Here is a 21,635-nt window from a genome sequence, read left to right on the forward strand (position 1 = left end):
ACACACTCACATGCATGCTCATGTGTGTTAACACAAACAGCAATTTTTTGTTTTTGTTTTTCAAGATAGGGTTTCTCTGTGTAGCCCTGGCTGTCCTGGAACTCATTCTATAAATCAGGCTGACTTTTTTTTGTTTTTTCAAGACAGGGTTTCTCTGTATTGTTTTGGAGGCTGTCCTGGAACTCACTCTGTAGACCAGCCTGGCTTTGAACTCACAGAGATCTGCCTGCCTCTACCTCTCGAGTGCTGGGATTAAAGGCATGCCCCACCACCATCTGGCTAAAAGCATGTTTTGTTTTGTTTTTTTCTCTTTTCAACCAATATATATATTTTAAAAATACTTTAGCTAGGTAGTAGTAATACATTCCTTTAATCCCAGCACTCAGGAGGCAGAGGCAGGCAGATCTCTGTGAGTTCAAAGTCAGCCTAGTCTACAGAGAGTTCCAGGATGGCCAGGGCTACACAGGGGAACCTGTCTTAACACTTACCCCCAAGCCCAAATCATCAATTATCCTTTACCCCAGGGTCAGAACCCTAAGAGACAGATCTGAAACCTGAGGCTAGATCTATGCCTGCTACTCTAATCCCTGGGACAGTCGCCATCCACTGGGCCCATGAGGCAGCAGTTACCAGAGACCTCCCACGTTAGGAACTAGCTCCAGATGCAGGTATAAAGTGCACATCTATAATCCCAACACTCAGGAAGTGAAGTAGGAGGTTAGACAGCTTGAAGCCAACTGAGCTACACAGCAAGTCTATACCATCTGTGCTGCTGAGTGTTTGCGTAAGAGAGGAAGGCTAGTCCCCATGCTTCGCTTAATGACATAAAGCAGGCTTCATCATAACCTGCCACCTACAAGTGAGTAACTGAGGCGTACCAGCGACACTATTGCCATGGCTTATGTAACTATAGCAGATTGTGCAGTGACGTCAGAGAAAGACTCAATTTCAGCTACATGTCTATTTTTTATTCAATATATTAAATATATTAATCAGAAAAGTCACATCCTATAAATCCAGGAAAAACACACAAATATAAATCAGAACCTGCCATTCACATTGAGTGACAGTTATGTACATGTGGAAGGAAGATAGAGGAGATCTCAAATTGGAGGCTGAAAGGCTGGACCAGGCTGGTGGGGGCCCCAACCCTTCCTCCCAACCCCCACTTCAACCTCTTCCTTTCTGTATTTACAGCAACTTCCGCTTATTTACAGCAGGATGGTATGTGTTAAAAATGTTTTATTTACAAAAAAACACGAAGGCCAGGACTGAGCTACAAGGATAAGACAAACAGTGGGGTCACCCCCGTGAATGCACACCCTCCCCCCAGGTCCTGAGCTCCCTGTCCATCTCCTGGAGTGAAGAAGCCAGTCAGTCTTAGCTCAAAACCAGGCTGGGGTGCTCTGGGGGTCCGTGGGCTGTGGGCTTAAAGGCACATGGGTGACATAATAGCACACACATGTGTGTACACGTGTTCAGGGTAGGGATCAGAAAGACAACGTGTCCATAAAGATCTTGTCCACAACAGGTGGAGGGGTCACCAAGTCCTCCAGCTTGAGGTAGAGGATACGCTGCAGGCCTTGGGTGCAGAGGGTCCGAAGCTCAGGCAATTTGCCCAGCAGGCGTGACAGGCAGCTGGCTGGCTGTGGCTCTCCCGCCACAGTAGCCATGTGCTCCTTCAGGCAGCTGGCAATTCGATTCTGCAGCTCCTCCACCCGCCGAGGCTCCTGTAGCCCATGTCGGTCTGTAGCAGAGAGTACAGAGTAAGCCACTCGGTGAACCCCCTCTCCCCATAAGCTCCCCCAATTCCTCTAGCATGACCCACAGGAACCCATTTCCCAGACTGGCTGGCATTTGAAACCATTGTTTTCAACATCTCAAGGGAGAGGATGAGGCCCAGACTGCTTGAATGACTTAGCCTATGTTCAGACAAATGAAATAAAACCCTAATTCAGGGTTTCTGAGGTACAGGTTCCACACAGTTCTAAGAAAGCCTGGAGTCTCACAGGAGTGACTTAGGGCTGCCACCAGGGAGAGCTGAGTGTAGACCTCACTACCCCTTCAATTTTGTTCTATTTAGATGGGTTGCCTAAGACATTTAAGTGGAAAATGGGTAGAAGCAAAAGAGACCAGAAACCTCTACAGTTATCACCAAAGTTTGTCCCCTGTGACATACATACTAACACCCATTGTGGCTGGAAGAGTAGCTGCCTCTTACAGAGGGGGGGGGCTACCTTCTGAACCACAGTCCTGGCTATCCAAGCGTGTTGTGTGAAAAATTCACATGTGCACTTTCTTGTGAAGTGTGAGATTCACAGGGAAGTTTCAAAACCAACTGAAACCCTACACCAGATACCCAGCATGTACATATTTCAGAGTCCGGGTCATTCAAGGGCTGATGTGACGAGGCAGACACAACTGAGTCCTTTCCTGGTCCTGACATCCCAAATGCTGCAGGCACTCTAGGGGCCCCAAAGTGCTGGATGCCACCTGCGCAATGGCTCTGCAACCCTCAGGCCCAGTCTGGTGCTTGCCACTCACCGGTTATAAGGACCAGAGCAGACAGGCAGGCAAAGGCAGGGACATCAACAGCCAAGCTATGCAGGGACCGTGAGAAGGCTAGTATGCTGTCAATCCAGTCACCAAAGCCTCGGGCACACTGTAGCCGGTGTAGCACCAGGCCTGAGCAAAAGACGAGCTTCCCTTCACCCGGCTTAGATCTGGAGGAGGCAGATGACAGTCAGGACTCGGGTGTGGACAAGATGGGGCAGAAGGACTGGGGCGAGGATGTCAGGCGGGTGACAGCTCACCGGTAGGCCAGGCGGAGAATGAAGAGCTCCAGGAAAGAAGACTCCAGCAGCAGGTCTTGGTCTCCTGGAGAAAGCTCAGCAAAGCCAGGGATCTTCTCTGCCCACTTCCGGATAACGTCCAGGGAACCCGTGAGCAAGTCATAAAATTGCTGCACATCACCGGCATCTTCCTTCCCAAAGCGGGGCAGCACCAGCTCCTGGAACTGAAAGGGACCACAACAGAGGTAAGCATTGCAAGATGCCACTACACCATGCACAAGCACACAACCGTGCCAAATTCAGGAATGCATAGAAGCCCTGGATTAGGCCCATGTGCTTGTCAATCCCCACAGGAAAACCCAAGGCCATGGCATCTGTTTGTCATTGGCTGCCCCATCCCACACCCACCCCAGTGCGTTTCTCTAGCCAGTCAGTGCTGACGGGGCTCCCCGTTTTCTGATGTTGCCCTAACATGTACAAAGGTATTGCATATGTTCCCAGGGGCAGGGCAGGTGGGCAGGACCTCACCTTGGAATAATCCAACTTGGCAGTGCTAGGCCCGGAATCCAAATGCGCCCGGATGAGAGAAGTGAGGAGACTGGTAGGAGAGGCATCCGGGGGCTGCTTGGGTTTTGAAGGCAGCCGGCCCCGCCGGCCCTTGAGGCTGTCTGTCCGGACAACTGCAGAGCAACAGGCAGGATTGAGGAAGGAAATAAAGGAACCTGGAGAAGGGGTCTTCAGCCCACACTGTACACACCACTGCTGAGAAGTAAAAGAGGGGGAACCCAGACCCGTCCCACCCCACCCTTGCCAGCAAGGCAGGCAGAACCCGCATCTGCTTTTAGGGGCCGGAGTCTAGAGGTGGGAACCATGATTAGCTGCAGATGCCCGATGACCCCGGCTGCCGCACCCTATCAGTTCCCCTATGCCGAGGGCCCCATCCTACCACCCACCTTCCTTCACCATGCCCACAGCCAGGCACTTCTGGAAGCGACAGAACTGGCAGCGGTTCCGCCGCCTCTTGTCCACAGGGCAGTCCTTGTTTGCCAGGCAGATGTACTTGGCACTTTTCTGCACTGTGCGCTGGAGGGGGGGCAACACGGAACAGGCTGTCAGAGCATGGGGGGGGGAGCCCAGGCAGCCGAGGCAGACAAAAGAACCCTCTGTCCATAGTTGTTTTCCTAACATTTGTGTGCAGGGGAGGGAGAAATCGAGGGCCAGAGGGGGGAGAGAAGTCTGGGACACACTGGGGGAGGGTTCTGCCCCCAAAGAAAGATCCCAGAACCCAAGACTAGGGGCTAGAGACTCCCAAAGTGTCCAGACACCTGTCCCGAACAGGTGTCTGCCTGTGTCCACCTGCCCTTTCCCGGGGCAAGAAAGAGAGCTGTGGGGGTGGGGGATGGGGAAGGGAAGCCAAGCAGGCACCCAGCACTGGGACAAACACACAGCCTGTTCCCAAGTCCACCCCCAGCCTGCAAGAACCAAACCCTCTGCCCGAATCCTTTCATCCCGTGCCAGGAACACAAGTGCCTGCGGCCCCCTTGCCACCAGGGTGAGGACGGGAGCAGGGGAGACCAGAGGCTGCCCCCTAGAATGTCTGCTCCTGCACCCCTCCCCAGCCTTCTGCAGCCCTAGGGAGTGCCTTGTGAATGAACGGTCCCGGGTCTGACACTGGTGAATGTCTGGGAGAATGGTGACACTGCCCCCCTTCGTGCAGGGCAGAGTCAGCGGTGGAGATCACTGCAGACCCCAAAGTGACCGCCCACCCCATCCCCACTTCCAAAGGTGGCAAAGTACCTTGAAGAAACCCTTGCAGCCCTCACAGGTGCGGACCCCATAGTGCTGACAGGAAGCGTTGTCTCCACACACGGCACAGCGACCCTCACTGCCACTTGAAGACCCACTCCGGGCCTTGGTGGAGGCCACAGGTGCATCCAGAATCCCAGAAGTGTCAAGGTTCGGAGAAGTGGGTGCCAGGCCAGGGAAAGCTGCTGGCATGGAATAGCTCTCTCCCTTCCCAACCTGGTGGGTGACTGGTGGCGGGAACAACTTCAGGGAACTCTGGGCCAGGCTGGGGCTAGGACCGGTTGGGGGACTGAAGGAGAAGAAGGTGGGAGGTGGGGGAGGCCCAGAAGCCTTGGGCAACTGTTCTGTCCATGCCCGAAGGCCTTCGTAAGTCTGACTGGGGGAGAAGTGACCAAATGAGCCATCCCAGGGAGAGAGCTGGGGTGGCTGGAAGCTGGGTGTAGACGGTGAGGGGGCTGAGCAGGGACTGCCGTAGTAATCAGAGCCGCTGGAGGACAGGGTCTCGTCTAATGGGCCACTCAGGGTGCCAGGGTAACAGCCGTACACCTGGAAGTCCTCAAACTTGAAGGCAGCGGAGGCGGGAGAGGTGGCGGAAGATGAGGAAGACGACGTGGAGGAGGCTGAAGAAGAAGCTGAGGAGCACGGCTGGGTTGTCCCCGGCAGCTGGTACAGGAAGGTGTCAAACTCTCCGGTGTACCCGTCCATGAAGGTGCTGAAGCTGGGCAGGGTAGTGGGCGCAGTGGGGGCCGCCTCCGGGCTGGCCAGGTCCATGGTAGGCTTGCTGAACTCAAGAGCCAGGAGGTCACTTGTCAGGTGGTCACGCGGTCCTGGACTTGCTGCTGGTGTTCCATATTGGGCTTGGATACAGGGCATCTCTGGAAAGGGAGGAAACCCAAGGGAAGGAAGGGGAGGAGTCAGTAAGACCCAGGGCAGCCAGGTGGCAGGTCCAGAAATGAGGCAGGTGGTGGGACCACAGAACCCAGGAGTCCTGCTCCCCCAGCCCAAGTACTATCGCAGTCTACATGCACAAAGCTCATGGGCAGAGACCCAGTCCAAGAGGGCTCAGTCAGAAGGCCAGCCACACCCCAGTGGGCCTGGGAACCCTAGGGAAGGCATCTAGCCAGCACTTCCCTGCAGGAACAGGGGGAAGCTGTGTTCCTCCAAGCCCCAGCCTCCTGTTCATGGGTAGGAGCTGGGAGAGGCAACCCACAGAGCTTCGGCCCAGCCCCCAGGAGCAGATCTGCTGATTTTTCACCCAGGCACTTCCTGGGAATACATTCCCAGGCACACGCCAGGCTCTGCATACCCCTTTCTCACTCCCCCCCCCCCCGCCCCCGCCCCGCAATGTCAGTGGAGACAGACATCCTGGAAATGGAGGAGAAGCTGAGGGTCACGGTACAACTGTCTACCACAGTGGCCTTAGGAGCAAAGCAGCCTCAGATGCCAGCCCACTTCAGTGCCGTGTGCTGATCCCACAGGCGCCCAGGCCTTCTGTCTGGGACTGTGCACCCACTCTGTACGTTCTGGAATGTTTCCAGAAGTTAGGGAATTATTGGGTAGTATGGCTACAGACGTTTAAATACCACATACACCGGGGGCTGGAGAGATGGCTCAGTGGTTAAGAACATGTGCCACCTTCCAGATGTCCTAAATTCAGTTCCCAATACACATCAGGTGCCTCACAACCATCTCTAACTCCAGCTCCAGGACATCTGATGCCTGTAGCCTTGTAGAACTCATGCGCACGCACACACACACACACACACACACACACACACACACACACACACACAGAGTTAAAAATAGCTAAGAATAAAGTCTTAAATTCTGTATATTGGAGGGAGGTGAGGGATTGAGCGGGAAGACCCAGAGAGGAGCCTCTGAACACACAAAATAAAGGACTGTTCCCAAAAGGGTTTTCTCAGCTAACCCAGTCCAGCAGGATACAAAGTACAAGGAGCCTACTGGTAGCTGCATGAAGACAAGCTGCCCCTGCCCATGCCCCTCTGTTAAAGCAGATGTCTGTTTCTTGTATCATCCAGGGACTTGGCAAAGCTACACAGACAGACAGACAGTCAGACACACACACACACACACACACACACTGGAGCACCTGAAACATCAGAGATAGTGCCATTCCAGTGAGACCCCTACGTTTGTATTTGGTCAGAAATCCTGCAGAGGAAGCTTCAGGACCTAGTGTCCCTTCCAACCTCCAAGTCTGGGGTCTGTAAAGTACAGCCTTTCTAGGAGAGAAGGCAAGCCACATAGAAACTCAACCTCCAAGTCTGGGGTCTGTAAAGTATAGCCTTTCTAGGAGAGAAGGCAAGCCACATAGAAACTCAAACTGGAGCAGAGGATGGGGTAGTAATGGGGCAAAGACTGTCACCACTTGCTTGCCAGAAGGCCCTTGAAACCCTCTAGTCCCAGTATTTCTCCCCACCCCACCCCACCCCACCCCTAGGTGCCTGGACAGAACAGCTCCACCCCTGGCCTGACATGCAGCCTCCCAAACAACAGTGCCCCACCACCACCAAGTTCCAGCCCTGCCTGCACAGTGGCAGGTCCCTCAGGCATACAGCACCTGTGAGAAATCAACATGGCCACTTCTGCCTAGGCAGGGATGGGTTGGGGGTGGAGGAAGAAAGGTGGCAGCCAGTCAGAACTGGGCATTTGTTCCAGCCTCATTCAAATCCTGTTTCTCCACTTGGACATCCTACATCCGGATCAACCCCCACCAATCTACCCTGCTTCAGGCAGATAGTCAGCAACACAAGATACAGACCTGCATCTAGTCTCCTGGGGTGTTGGGGGGGGGTTAGTCCCAAGGAGCGGGGGAGGAGGAAGAGGCGGGGTAGAAGGAGGGAGTTGGAGAATCCGGCTTGGGGCAGGTCCTGGCAACCCAGTGGTGTGCACCTGTTGTTAGGTGAACACGTCTCAGGCTGCACCCTATTTAGCAGATTCAATAGGGACCACTGGGGTGATCTGCAAGCCTGTCTGGATTGACAGGAGGGTAATTCCCTAGTGAGTCCCACACTAAGACTACAGCAACCCAGTCCCCACGTGCCCCTCTCTGAGACTGTGTCTGGGTATAGCTAAAACAATCCTTTGCTTCTAGATACCCTGACCGTGCCAACTTAGTCCAACACCACAATCACCCCGCCAATCTAGCTAGCCATTTCCTTCAACAAGCCCTGGGTCTTCCTGCACCGTTCAGACAGAAAGTTCAGCAGGGGAATCTGAAATTTTAACTGCAGCCTATAAAGTGTTAGGTAAACAACTGGGAAAGAGGCTGATATAGCCTGAGAAGGAGACCCGTAGAAATTCAGTCCTTCATGGAATGGACGGATCTCAGCAGCTCGGAAGCTCTACTGTATACTTTCTCCCTGCAACATGCTCAGACACCCGCCACCCCACAATCAGCACCCAAACTCAAGAGTACAGTGTGCCTGTTTGGGCGCCCTGGGGGAAAAAACAAACAAGCAAAAAACAAAACACAAAACAAACAAACCAAAAAAAAACTGCTGAGCCGGGCGGTGATGGCGCGCAGGTGGATCTCTGTGAGTTCGAGGCTAGGCTGGACCGACAGCCTCCAAAACAATACAGAGAAACCCTGTCTCGTAAAACCAAACTAAAAAATAAATAAAAAATAAAACTGCTGGACGAGCCTCCACCACCTACTGGCACCAACCACCTTGCAGAGTCTTCATCCACTCCCCAAACCTCAAGCCCCGCGCTCACTCCACTCCAAGAGCTACCCTTTAATACCACAGATGCACTCTGCACACCCCTCCTCTCATGCGGACCCGAAAACATCCTTTCCCCCGCGCGTACACCCATCTCTTTCATGCACCACCCCTAGAAACAGATGCACACTTCCCGCGGGGTACCTACCCGGCCGGCTGTCGTTCTCCTTGGCCGGGACCAGCGACCCAGTGGCTGCCCGGTCCCGCGTGCGCTCCGCAGTCCTTCTCGCACACTCCCCAACTTTCACAGCCTCCAGCACTGGGGCTCCCCTGGCGAGCCCGACCCTCCTCTTAAGCGCTCCGTGACGCAAGGGGAGGGGCGGGGGCGCCACTGACGCACGCGGCCCGGCGAGCTTTGGCCATACAAGGGCGCGGGGGGCGGCGCGGTTCCGGCGGGAGGCGACCAGGAGGAGGCGCAGAGACGGGGAGCCCGAGGGGGCGGGGCGAAGAGGGGGGCCTGGAATGTCTGCGCGCGTGACGCACGCGGGGTTCCATTGACGCAGGGAGCGCGGATTGTTTGATCTATAAATAGTTTTCCTCTCGCCCGCCGCGCGGGCTAAATATAGCAGCTTCCAGACCAGCTAGGCTCCCCAAGCTGGACCCGGGATCGGGTCCCGGGGTCCGAAATAACTGACCGGGAGGAGGGGGTGTTGTTGAGCTGCACCCGCAGGGCTTCCCCGGAGCAGGATCTCCTCCCCTCCAGCTGCTCCCAATACCTACCGCGCCCGCTCCCTCCTGCCCACGCTTCTGCTCCGCCTTTGCCCCTTTCCCAGCCTGCCCTGGCCACCTGGGTTTCACTCTCCGCCACTCTGGGCAGCCAGAGTGGGTCAGAGCTGAAGCAAGCAACTCTGGGACACACCCAGGAGACGGGAAGGTGGGCTGTGCCCCTGCCTCAGCCATGGCAATGTGCGCTTTACAGAGTTCTTGCCCAAGAACTCTGGCCCCAAGGATGACAGCTAGAACCCTAGCCTTGCTCCTGGCGATGGACGATCTGGCTTTCAGAGTCTCTTCTCAAAGGGCATTGCTTTGCCAGGCTCAAGCAGGCCCAACGGGCTCTGCTCTGGACTGAATTGGTTTCTCACCAGTGGCTTCCCTAACCCCTCTCAGGATGGATGCACCCTAGTTGAGAAATTGCCGAATTTCAGAACCGGGTGGAGCCTGAGAAATCTCCAAACTCATGCCAACTCTTCCCCATTTTATAAATAGACTCAGAGACATAATGGCATTTGCTCAAGGTCACTCAGCTAGGTGGTGGCACACTGGGGTAGAACCCAGGGCCATCTCCAAGGGGCTCTTTTCATGCCCTCCTGCCAAGTCCCTGGCCCCAGTCCCTGATAAGGAAGCACCTGCCTCCCCACTCCAGCAGCAGTGACGAAAGAATTCTAACGAGTTACTGCTTGCAGTGAAGGGTCATCCAGGGCCTTACCCAAGTGTAGACCAGGCTGCAGCCACCTGGAGCCTATCTAGTTCAGCTGTCTGTCTCCTTGCGCATGTGCCCATCCCAGCTCAAGCTTGAGGAACCTTCATTTGCTAGCAAGATGAGAGAAAGTGATCTGGAAAAATAGCTCAAAGGGTTTAGAGTATATCCTACCACTTCCCCCACCTGTAATTCTCTTTGAAATATCTGTCTGCCCCGTGCCCCACAATTTCTGCTGCCAGTCACAACCAAAGCCAGTCTACTGACGCAGCACCGGGAATACCCAACGACCACACTGACCATGCCCCTTTTTAAAAAGAGCTCAGAGTGTAGATCTGCAGTAGAGTTTTTGCCAAGCATTTGTAACCTTGAGTCCATCCCACACACCAATAAAGACCTCCCCAACGCTTCTTTCTAAATCTTCACTGTCCCCTACATATGGAGCAGCTTTCATAAAATTCTGGTGTCATTCAGCCACCTAGTCAGAAGTTATCAGAACCCCCAAGCCAACATGTAGTCTTGCTGTCACTGAGTCCACAGCTCTGAACCTTCCCAAGATCTTATAGGCCACCAGGGGAAGATGACCTGGATAGGATACTGTCGACTGGAACCCTCCTGCATCTGTTCCTCCACATCCTCCACATCTCTCCTTGGGTCTTTTGTTTAAATGTGGAAGCCTGTCATTTGAAGACAGGACCCAGGGGTTCCATGAGGAGTGGTACTTCTGCTCAGAAGCACATACACTCTTATCCCGGTTGTATCACATCTGACTCCCCACCTTAACTCTTCACCCAGCCCTGGAGGCCTCCCCCACTCCCAAAATGGTTTCTAATATGTCAGCATAACAAGCCAGGAGGATTCTTTCCTCCAGCAAAAGCAGGTTCACTGCCTTCACCAGGATGAGGTGAGGCCCAGCCTAGCTCCATCTTGAGTTCCAGCATCCTCCTCCCTCCCCACCGTTTTGCCTTTGCACAAAGTGGCACAGACCACCACCCTATTGGAGAAGCTGACATGTAAGCACCAGGGACCTCACTATGGATACCCCCACCTCACTATGGATACCCCCACCTCACTATGGGTACCCCCACCTCACTATGGGTACCCCCACCTCACTATGGGTACCCCCACCTCACTATGGATACCCCCACCTCACTATGGATACCCCCACCTCACTATGGATACCCCCACCTCACTATGGATACCCCCACACTGCACCCTCACCCAGGCCAACCTTGAGCCACCCCACATTGTAGAAGTTGTCCTCTTGCTGCCTCAACGCTAGAGGAGGATGAGGAACCACGGCTGCTACGTGGAAGTGTGATGCTGGAGGTCTAAACTCACTGCGTTCTAAGCAGCATCAATAAAGAGAAAGAGTCCTTCCGTGGGGACAGAGCTGCGGCCACCCATGCAGATACCAGAGTGGAACATGCAGTCTAGCACAGAGAGAAGGAAGGCCAAAAGGACTTGGAGGCATCCCAGCTGATGAGAGGATCAGGAAGAGTAGCCTAGAGCTCTGCAGGGAGGAAGCAGGTGCGTAACTGATGCACGCTTTGGGAGTCTAGTGGCAGACTAGAAAGAAACCTCTCAGGAGTGCACCAAGTCTTGCTTTCAGGGCTCAAAGCAGGGTCAACCGCTCACTGGAGAAGTGAGTAGTGCTGGGAGCCTGAAGCCCACAGAGGGCAGGAAGAAGATGTAACACCCTGCAGACAAATGCCAGTGCTGTCCAGGAAGCCCACACCAGGGCCCAAGCTACCAATGCACCTCACCATCCAAACCTAGGCAGGGTCCGTCAGCTAATTCCTGGTACTTGCCATCTCTGAAGTGCTGTCCATCCAGCAGCACACTCTTCCTCTCCGCTCTCCTGGAATCCTGCTTGCCTGGCCTCTCTGACATCAGCTCCTGGGCTACCCAACTCCCAATAAGCCTTTTCCCACTGGTGGAGAGAGGTAAGTCCCAAAACAAGATGCTGACCAAGGGCCAGCCTTTGGGCCAAGATACCATACCTGAATCCATCCATTCAGCCCTCTTCCTGCCCATCCTGCATTTCAGAAACTGATCTAATCCTGTTTCATGTTCACGCTGACCATACTGCCTTGACCCCAATTCCTGTAAATCCACCACAGAAGCAGTTACCACCATGGTCTGTTACAGGTGACTCCATGGGAGACGGTGGTAGGGCTGGAAGCATGCCAGTTCCTGACGCAGATGACTGTGCCCCAAGTGTGTTGGCTCAAGAGAGGTCATCAGACTCCATTCCCAAACTTTTGCCCTATGACAATGGTTCTCAACCTGTGGGTTGCTTTCCCAGGCATTGCCTAAGACCATTGGAAAACATAAATATTTACATTATAATTCCCAACAGTGGCCAAATTACAGATATGAAGTAGCAACAAAAATGACTGTATGGCTGGGGAAGTCACCATGACATGAGGAACTGTATTAAAGGACCACTGTGTTAGGAAGGGTTAAGAAGCACGGTTTGACTGGACTTGACTGAGCTCAAGTTCATTCAAGTGTATGTTTCTGAAATCATAGTAGCTGTTTCTCAGTAGATATTGGTTCTATCAATGGCTACTCAGAACACTAGGAGTTAGGAGTCGCACCGTGACATTAGAAAAGCATGGTGGCTCACATCTGCAATCCTAGCACTGAGGCAGGAGGATCACTGAAAGTCCAGGGGCAACCTAGTACACATATTCAAACAGTCTCAAAAATACCAGATCGGGGGAAAAGAAGCTGGCTTCCAAGTCCGCTCCGGTCTGATAGGGATTATAGACTCAAGCTCAGACCCATCCCCACCAACGTGTGAGCCACACAAGGGTGAGAGCACGGATTCTCCCTGCAGAGGGCCTTTTCTTTTACAGCCTTTACTCTTCAACAGTGAGTAGCCTGAGCTAGCAATGTCCACCCCATCATTCCCCAGCAGAGTTGGGTAAACAGGGAATAGGGGAAGTGGACTCACACAGCCCTTTCCCACGATGCCCCTTGGGCTGGGCCCCACCCTGTAGAGTGGAGGGCAGGAACCTCCCCCACTTTTACTAAGACTGTCCCCACCCACAACCTCCATGCTCTTCCCATGGGGTGGGTCAAGGGAGTAAGCCTTGTTTCCTCCCACTGAGAAGTGGCCCCGGGAGCTTCCCCTGCTCAGCCCCATGCTGCCAGCCCTGACCAGGCCACTTCCGCTTCCTGCCCTCAAAGTGGGCAGGGGATTTGTGTTGTGGGCAGAGAGGTGCTACCTGCTGCCTCAGGGGGTTCCCATGGCAGCTCTGGAACCTAGGTGAAGGATCTAGACCAGGTCTCTGACTCTCATCTCCTGGTCCTTCTCCAGGCCCTGCAGTGGCCAGACAGACAGACAGACAGACAGACAGACAGACAGACACACACACACACACACACACACACACACACACACACACACACGTTCCCAGGTTGAGTTCTCAGGTTAGCCCATAAAGCAAACACCTCATCCCTCAATACAGGCAAGCTCTGGAAGGAGCTCCAGGCCGGCAAATCTCCTCGTAGTGAAACCTGGCCAGGTCCCATGGCCCCTTCGAAACCATTTCCTGTGTGGACACTGTAAGTTCCACTGGTGGGACATTTAGTTCACTGGGGGAGGGAAAGGCTGAACACCCAAGCGGAGCAGTTGGGCCTGGATGCCAGGAGCCTGCAGGCGAAACCTGAGAGCAGCAGGGGACAGACAGGGACAGGCCAGGGACCTGGGTCTCCCTCTCAGAACTAGACAGTAAGCCCCTCCCCTCTGAGGGGCTGAGAGAAAACAGGAGAGATGCAAGAAGCTCTACCCAGCACTGAGGAATGCAACAAGGGCTCAATTAAGACTCAGGGTATGAGGGGGCGTGGGGGAGCCGATTACTGAAGGAAATCAGCATGGCCACAGAAGATGCTTGCAGTCCTGTGATTTTTCTACCCCATCTACTTCCCAGGCTGAAGAAATTAATACACAGTATACAGGAATAAGGTTAGACCTCAAGATGAACTGGCAGACTGTGTAGGAAGGCACAGAGGTCAAAGTCCTCGGGGAAAGGCTACCTCATCTCTCCCTCCTCACAAGCTCTTCGGGTGCACCTCTACTGGTCGGTTCTCCACCTGGAGGGTCTACCACTGTGCAGGATCCCACACCCACCAAATTTCCTTAGCCCTACCCAAGGTCTCCTCCCCACCCAACCTCCCCAGCACAAAGCCAAATTCAAAATAAAACCTCCCTGATAAGGAGCCTCAGCCGGAAGGCCGCCACACTTTCCTATTGTTAAAAGTATTTTTAGTGGCAGGCTCTGGATTCAGTTAGAGACCCCGTCCAGAAGGGGAAACTTTTTTAAGAACCAAGGAGGAGGAGAGAGTGTGGGAGCTCCCACGTAAGAGGCTGCCTCTGGCCCAGGTCCCAGGGAGCATGTCTGTGGTGAGCTGGCTTCACTACAGGCCTGCCTCTCAGCACTCAAAATATCTGGGACAGACAGCAAGGAGAACAGGCAAGAAGGGGATTAGCAGATCTGCCCCTCAGCCCAGCTGCCAGTTTCTACAGGACAGGGAGCCTGGGTCCCTACCCAGAGAGCAGCCTTGAGATAGCACGACAGACACCTCGCTCACTCCATTCTTCCTGTTTGAGCCGTAACCTGGATGCTTCCACCAGGCCATATGGACAACCTGTGGGCAGCCTCTGAGGAAGGAGAGGGCGAATCTGTCCTCCATGACCCTACTGTCAGCCTTGAAGTGTTCCCAAGTCTGGTTTCCATCACCAAGTGTCATTCATGGCATGTTTCATTCTCCATTTCCAGGACTGTGTAACATCCTCACTTCTCCCCTTCTCCCCTCCCCTCAAAGCCAAAGGACTCAATGGAAAACATCTGGCAGGATGGGCAGAGTGGAAAAAAATCCAAACAGCCCAGGTTTTTGGTTGGAGTGTATATGTGTGTGTGTGTGCCTCAGTGTCCCTACTCCCCAAACTTACCAGCTCTCGTCCTCACAAACCCAGACAACGAAGGAAGAATCCAGGGTTAGTGGGGCTCTTTCCACAACCTCAAGAAACCCAGTGGGGAATTGTGACAGCCTGCACTTCCCAGCTGAGGCCATAGACTGGCAGAGCAGACTCTGGATGGGAACTGTCCCCAAGCCAGTGTGTCCTCTTCTGTTTATATAGCAGAAACCAGAGCTGGCCTCTGGGGACTGGGAGAGCTGCCTCTTGGCTGGGGCCTGACTTTGGCCCAGGTCAGCAAGAGCCCAAAATAGTCAGCTGACGGGAGCCCCGGAGTGAGCATGACCCTGGGCCTGTGCCCAGGCCTGGCAAACAGGTGCCCACGTCACAAGACTAGCAGCTCTAACACTCACGGGGCTCTGGCTGGCAGTCCCTCAGGGTACCATTGGCAATATATTTGACAGGGGAGTTCCATCCAGTCACATCACCCAGACAACAGGGCAAACAAGAATACTGCCCCCAATGGGAAGACCTGGTGTGCAGGAAGTCAGGTCCAGGCTGGAGGCAGAAACATGGGCCAAAAGGATGGAGACGCCTGGCCACTGCTGTCATCCTGTCTCACGTGCTTCCCGAGCCCAGATCTCTCTGCTGACCAGGGCCACCTGCCCCTTCCACTTACAGTAATTCTCCCTGTCCCCAACCCAAGCTGGTGTTATGGAGCGTGCTACCATCAAGAAGCTGGCTTCCAAGCGCGCACTCAGCCCAGCTCCCGGGAGCCCTTTCCCAAGCTGCTTCCCCCCAGGCTGACTGCACACCCTGTCTTTTCTACTGCACCTCCATGAGACCCCGCCCCCTAATCACCAGCTCTGCATGAAGCAATAGGGCTGAGGATACTGAGGGAGCCAAGGAGCAGCACAATCACCTAGAGCAGGAGTTCTCAACCCCTTTGGAGCCAGGCAGCCTTTCACGGGGTCACTTAGGACCATCAAAAAAATGCAGATGTCTGTATTATGATTCATAACAGTAGTAAAATTATAGTTAGGAAGTAGCAATGAAAGTAACTTTATAGTTGGGATCGCCATAACATGAACTGTATTAAAGAGTCACAGCACTAGGTTGAGAACCACTGCTCTAGAGTCTCCCAATCTGGAGGGATTGTTGGCCCTATGTCCCAAGGAATGGAGAGAGTACCAGGGTCTATGTCTAGGACACCAGATTGAACCCCAGCTCCCCTAGGCATGGTGATCAAATGTTGGATTCCCTCAGTCTCACCCCAGCGTCCCAGGTCTCAGGAAAGCCCATCCCCTCCACTACAGATCACCCATCTGAAGAAGGGTGTCCCCACCATGCCACCAGGAGCCCCACACACTTGGATTCTCGGTTTCACTCCACACTGTCTCCGTCCTGACAGGCCCATGAGAAGCCACTTTCCCTGTAAGTCTCTCAAAAGTGAAGGGGCAAATTAGATGGCAAAGGACACCTTGGGGATGGCCACATGTTTGGAACTTTCCTTTTCTAGAATACTGGATGACTGATGCCATGGTGACAGAGGTGGTCCCCATGCTTGGCAGACACAGTCCAGGACTTGTGCCTCCCTGATGCAGTACCTACACCCTGGAAACAGGCCAACCCCCAAACCCACATGCCCCTGCTTTGCTCCCTGCTACGCTACCCGCCCCACCCGTCAGCTTCCTGGAACCATGCACAGGCTGCCTTGAGAACAGCTGTTACCCCCTCCCTCACCCACCCATGAGACCAGGACCAGAGCCCCCAGCCTAAGCTGTTAAGAACATAAGGCTTCCCCGTCCCCACCCCCGCATACTCCACCTCTGAAGAAATCAGATGTTCCCATGCTTAGCAACCTCGGCTTGGCTTGCCTGCCGCCTCGGCAGGGCTTCCCCCTCCAGCCCCCCAAACCACATCCTCTCCAGGCAGCCCTGCCCCCATCCTACCCCACCCGCTCAAGGGCCCCAGGGGTGCACCAAAGACAGCAGCAGTACTTACCACTCTGGATGGGCCAACAGTACTCTGTCAACACTCAGAGCATCCCCTCAGCCTTCAGGGCCCAGCAGAGCAGCCAAGTCACCAGGGAGGGGCAGGGGCTGGCCTCTGTCCATGGTGGCCTATGGAGGGAATCCGCATGAGTGACGAGCAAATAGCCATTAGGGACATGCTCCTGAAAAACATGGCTGGGAAACAAGGGGTCAGGATGGGGGCAGGACCCAGGTCACCCGGGGGGACAAGACAATGGGCAATGGGCCCTTAAGGGCGGGAAGGTGGCCAGGAGTGATGGGCTGCATCTGGGTATTTCAGAGCTAAGAAGGCTTGCTTCTGCTGCCCTGTAGCCCTGCTTCCCGATGCTCCTGCCTGAAGCCCCTGAAGCACAGGGATGGGGGACAGAGAGAAAACGGTCCCCGCAAGGACAGGGAAAGCCACTCTCCTCCTTACAGGGCTCCAGCTCGGGCCCCAGAGCCCAGAGGTCCACAGAGGGTAAGACTCTCTGGTCTCAAGGAACCCTAACCCAAGCAAGGAGACTCTCACAAATTCCTAATGGGAACCCAGTCCCTAAATAAGAAGGTCAACTTCTAGCAGTGAGGTGAGGGGTACCAGGCTACCTAGGTTCAAATCATGGCCCCAGCACATAGACCCTCAACAAATGACACAGTCTCTCCCTGCTTCTCCTTTCACAGTGACAAAATGACCACTTCTTATCTGGCAGCTATAATTAGGCTTAACGTGTAAAGGATTTATAGCAGGACAAGTTGGGAGGCACCAGAAGGGGAGCTCTGTGGTGATACTTTGTAATGTAACAAGAAGCAAAGCGGCCAGGCACTAGCCCTCTCCTCTGCCTCAGGCTGAACTTGGCGATCCTGTCTCCATGAGTCCTCAGACTGCCCTGAGACTGCTCTGAGCTCCTGTCTTATATTCTTTCTAGTGCTGGGATTAAAGGCGTGTCATCCCAAGTGCTGGGATCAAAAGCATCTCTCTTTTAGACTAATTCACTCTCATGTAGCTGAGGATGGCTTGAACTCACAGAGATCCGTCTGCCTCTGTCTCCCAAGTGCTGGGATTAAAGAAGTGGCCACCACTGCCTGGCCTCTAACTAGTGGCTTAGCTCTTAACTAGGTGTGTGGCTAACCTGTAGCTTAGCTCTACAATCTGATCTTCAGGCAAGCTTTATTTGTTAGATTACAAACAAAGTATCACCACAGATCTCTGGTTCAAGGCCAGCCAAGCCTACATGTTGAAACCTGTCTCATAAAACTGATCCAAGCACACATATTGCTATGTATCCTCGTTGGGAAGTCTAAAATGAACACATACAAAAGCCAGTCCCCCGAGGTGGGCCTCTTCATGGAGCCTGTAACCCCCAGTTTGTCATGAGGCTAAGACAGGAGGATTACAACATCAGGGCCTGCCTCAACTTGAGGAGTTCAAGGCCACTCTGGGTGGACTCGGTGAGACCCTGTTTCAAAGTAGAATGGACTAAGATAACGGTAAAGGGATTGCTTGGCAAAGGCAAGGTCCCAGGCTCAACCCCCAGTATAGGAAACAAGAAGTAGAAACAGGGGAGGAGGAAGGAGAGAAGGCGTTGGGAGAAGAGAGAAGAGGAAAAAGCATAAAAGGAAAGGAAATGGCTAACTCCAGACTCTGGCTCCACCCTAGGCACTTCTGGGCACCTGGTCTCTGCTTCCAGAGTAGAACGCAGCTGTGCAATCCAACCCTAGACTTTCTAGTACTGGGTACTGCCCCTGGCCACACCTCCCCACTCCCTTCTCCCACTCTGGGTCCTCATCCTCCCCTCTAGAGCCCAGGGTGAGGGCAAGGTAAAGCAAGAGAAAGTTTTCACAGCTCCCAACTGTTGCAGGTCAGAAGGCTGGGAAAAGAGAAGTAGATATTTCCACAACAGTAGGTGGAAGAACCGAGATGGGGAAGGCCCAAGGGTGGGTCACATGCTCCTGACCTCTGGCCCGGGGTCACCAGCTAAGGGACACTCCTGTGGCCGAGACAACCAGATTTTCTCTCAAAGAACTGCCAGCTGTGGTACAGCCCTTGCCTAGCAGGCACAGAGCTAGAGAATCACCAACAAAGAAAAACAATGAGCAACTGGCATCCTTCACACGTCTGAGAGGCTTCAAACCTGCTTCCCAGAGGGGCTGTGCTGTTGCCCTCCCAAGCACCAAAAACAGAACAAAAGCACCTGTCATCATAGGTGACTGAGCCCCGAGCTCTTCTCTCTCTTGTTGGCAAAGGGACCAGAGCCTGGCACTTTGTACCTAGAAGTTGACTCACAGCTCTGTTGAACAGATGTCTTATCCCATCTCTTGTCCCTAGATCAAAATTCCCTCCTAATGGTCACATAGTGAGCGTTCCTGGACTGCTGTGAGCGAGGCAGTGTGCCCAGAGCAGGGGAAGACCCAGGAGCCCTTGAGTTCTAGATCTGGGGCAAGCCAACACCCTGGGCCCGGCTACAAATGCAGGATTGAACCGGTTACAAGCCCTGTGCACAGGGCAACCGAGGGCTGGGGCAGCTCAAAGGAGGGGAAGGTGGTCTCCAAAAGGGGTGCACATCAGCCCCACCTTCAGTATCGCTACCCTCTCTCCTCACGCTACCCTCTCTCCTCACGCTACCCTCCCCCACGAGCTCCAGTCACGTGGGTTTTCTTTCACCACCCACAGCCTTGGTGTTGGCTGTGGGAAGTTACTGCCCCACATTTGTCTGTCTGTCTGCTTCCTCCACATACACATCAGGTTTCCATTCCACCTAACCTTCTCAAAGACCTCTACCTGCCGCCACACCCCCACGCTAACCTGTCTCCCTACTAGAAAACAATGCTGCAGGCCCAGCACCACAGCATTGGATTTGAAACAGAGATGGAGAGGAGCTGGGGCCGTGGGATGGGGAGCAAGGGATGACCCACACAGGTCTACACTTGAGCTGGGGGGAAGGCCAGAGGGGTGAGGGGAACATTCCAGCTAAAGAGCTGTCCCTTCCATTTATTTGAAACACAATTTTCAATAGGAAGATCTTACCTCTAGGGCTAGCCTGCCCTCCCCCAGCACCAGGGACCCACCAGAAAGCTGTTAGCCCTTCCTACCAAGCATCTGAATGTTTTCTTAACTAAAATCTTCCCGTCCAACAAGGCACTGATGGATGTTTTAACCCTTGCGGGCCTGGACACAGCTCCACAACCTGAAGTCCTATGGGCTGGGACACAGCTCCACACTGGACAATGGGCACAGAATAAAAGCAACAGTTAAGAACTTTACTGGCATTTTCTCAATGCAGCCTCACAGCAATACAAGAAAGGGACTGTTTTTATTATGCACTGAGAAAGACCAGACCTTAAGAGGTTAAGAAACTTGCTCCTGCTCATACAGCTTGGAACTGGCAAAGTTGTTGTTAGAGCCCAGGTCCTCAGCTCTGGGAGTCATGGCCAGGCATCCATCCATTCTATCTGGCTACTGTGACCTGTGCATCTGAAACCTGGCTCTACTACATGGAGCAGTCTGAGCCACTCCCAGGGAGCAGGTAAGCTCTGTGGCTGCTAAGGTGAGCACCAGGGCCTGAGCTCTCAACAGCCAAGGGCTCACCATCTTCTCACAGACATTCACCTCATCGGTGTGAGCCATCTTTCTGCCCAGCAAACACCATCATCAAAATTCAGTACACTGTTATTCTGGCTTCCTTGTCAAGTCTTCACCCAAGTCACTGATAAGAACATTTCCCTTGGTTGTTATGCCCCAGTTCTGGAGTCCAGGGTCCATCAGCACCGTTTGGGAACCAGCCGACCAAAGCGTGGCCATTGCACTAGCCCCAAACCCAGGTCACAAATTTCCTTGAAACCACCTCTAGTCCCCCGGACGCAGGAGGGACAGTGTCCAAGTAAGGGGGTTGAGCCTTGTATCCACGCAGACCACCCTCTGGAGTCACCGCTGTCCCCAAGCCCGAATAGATTCCCGGAGTTTGGCGTGGCCTCTCCGGCCGGGTTGCCTGGACTTCTGGCTTCCGCAGACCGGGACGAGGAGGGATGCCTAGGGACTGGCCGCGTCCAGCGCGGGCCGCCCTCCCAAGACGCACCCGGGGCAGGCAGGAGAGGACGGCGCTGACCCCGCAGCTCGGCAGACGCAGGTCCCCGCCGCCCAGGGCCCTCACCTGGCCCCGCGGGCTGTGCTCGCGTCTCCGCCCGCGCCTTCCGGGCTCGCACCCCGCTCGGGCCCGTAGGGTCGCCCATGCCAGGCCGCCGCCGCCTCTTGCTCCCGCCGCGCCGGGAGCCCCCGCCCGCGGTTCCGGCCGCGCCCGCGCCCCCCGCCCCCAACTCCTCCCCCGGCGAGCGGTCGGGCGGGGACCGTGACGCGCGCCCATTGACGTCTCCGGAATCCCGGCGGCGGCGGCCGACGCAGCCTCATCAATGGGCTAAAAATAGCGGCGCCCGGAATAGCCGCGAGCGTCCCGCCCCGCGTCCCCCGCCTCCCAAAGCTCTCCCGCCGCACACCCCGTTACATAACGCTCCACGCCTGGGGCCAGGGCGGGGTTGCTGTTTCCAGGTGAGCCGTCTCAGGCCTCCCGGACACCACCCCGACATCCAACTCATGAATACATCTGCCTGGGACTTCCCCTGAGCACCAGGTGGAAAAAGTGAGGCCCAGAAAGGCTTGGCTGCAACCCAAAGTCACACAGCAATTAGGTTGCTTGGGAGGTCAGGACCCCAGCCTACCTCTGACCCTGTGGGCACCCCAAGGTGACTTGAGTCTCTCAACCCGTGGGGCTGTGAAACACCCCAGAGGCCAGGAACCTAGGTAGCAGGGTACAGGGCTCGCAAGGGAGAGAACAGCTAACAAAGAGGGCTTCTGATGGGTGAAATGTGTCCTGAAAAACTACTTTAATTTAAAGATTTACTTATTCATTATATATACAGTGTTCTGTCTGCAGCATATGTTCCTGC

The 21,635-nt window shown here is 54.4% G+C and overlaps 1 protein-coding gene across 3 annotated transcripts; it reads right to left on the reverse strand.

Moving 5' to 3' along the window:
* Positions 1–946: 946 nt before the first annotated feature.
* On the reverse strand, positions 947–20,937 carry Nr4a1 (nuclear receptor subfamily 4 group A member 1). Of its 3 annotated transcripts, XM_005067267.4 has the most exons (8): positions 20,846–20,937; positions 16,693–16,811; positions 4,590–5,473; positions 3,746–3,875; positions 3,321–3,472; positions 2,814–3,016; positions 2,545–2,723; positions 947–1,747 (listed from the first exon to the last, which is right to left on the reverse strand). In XM_005067267.4, the coding sequence occupies exons 3-8, from the start codon at positions 5,469–5,471 to the stop codon at positions 1,491–1,493; spliced, it is 1,803 nt and encodes a 600-aa protein (XP_005067324.1). In that variant the 5' UTR covers positions 5,472–5,473; positions 16,693–16,811; positions 20,846–20,937; the 3' UTR covers positions 947–1,490. The 3 variants fall into 3 exon arrangements, with proteins under 3 accessions (XP_005067324.1, XP_021081233.1, XP_005067323.1); XM_021225574.2 differs by lacking the exons at positions 16,693–16,811; positions 20,846–20,937 and adding an exon at positions 14,725–14,871; XM_005067266.4 differs by lacking the exons at positions 16,693–16,811; positions 20,846–20,937 and adding an exon at positions 8,493–8,649.
* Between the last annotated feature and the right edge of the window lie 698 nt (positions 20,938–21,635).

This window comes from Mesocricetus auratus, unplaced genomic scaffold (genome assembly GCF_017639785.1).
Source record: "Mesocricetus auratus isolate SY011 unplaced genomic scaffold, BCM_Maur_2.0 Super-Scaffold_100010, whole genome shotgun sequence".
NCBI lineage: Eukaryota > Metazoa > Chordata > Mammalia > Rodentia > Cricetidae > Mesocricetus > Mesocricetus auratus.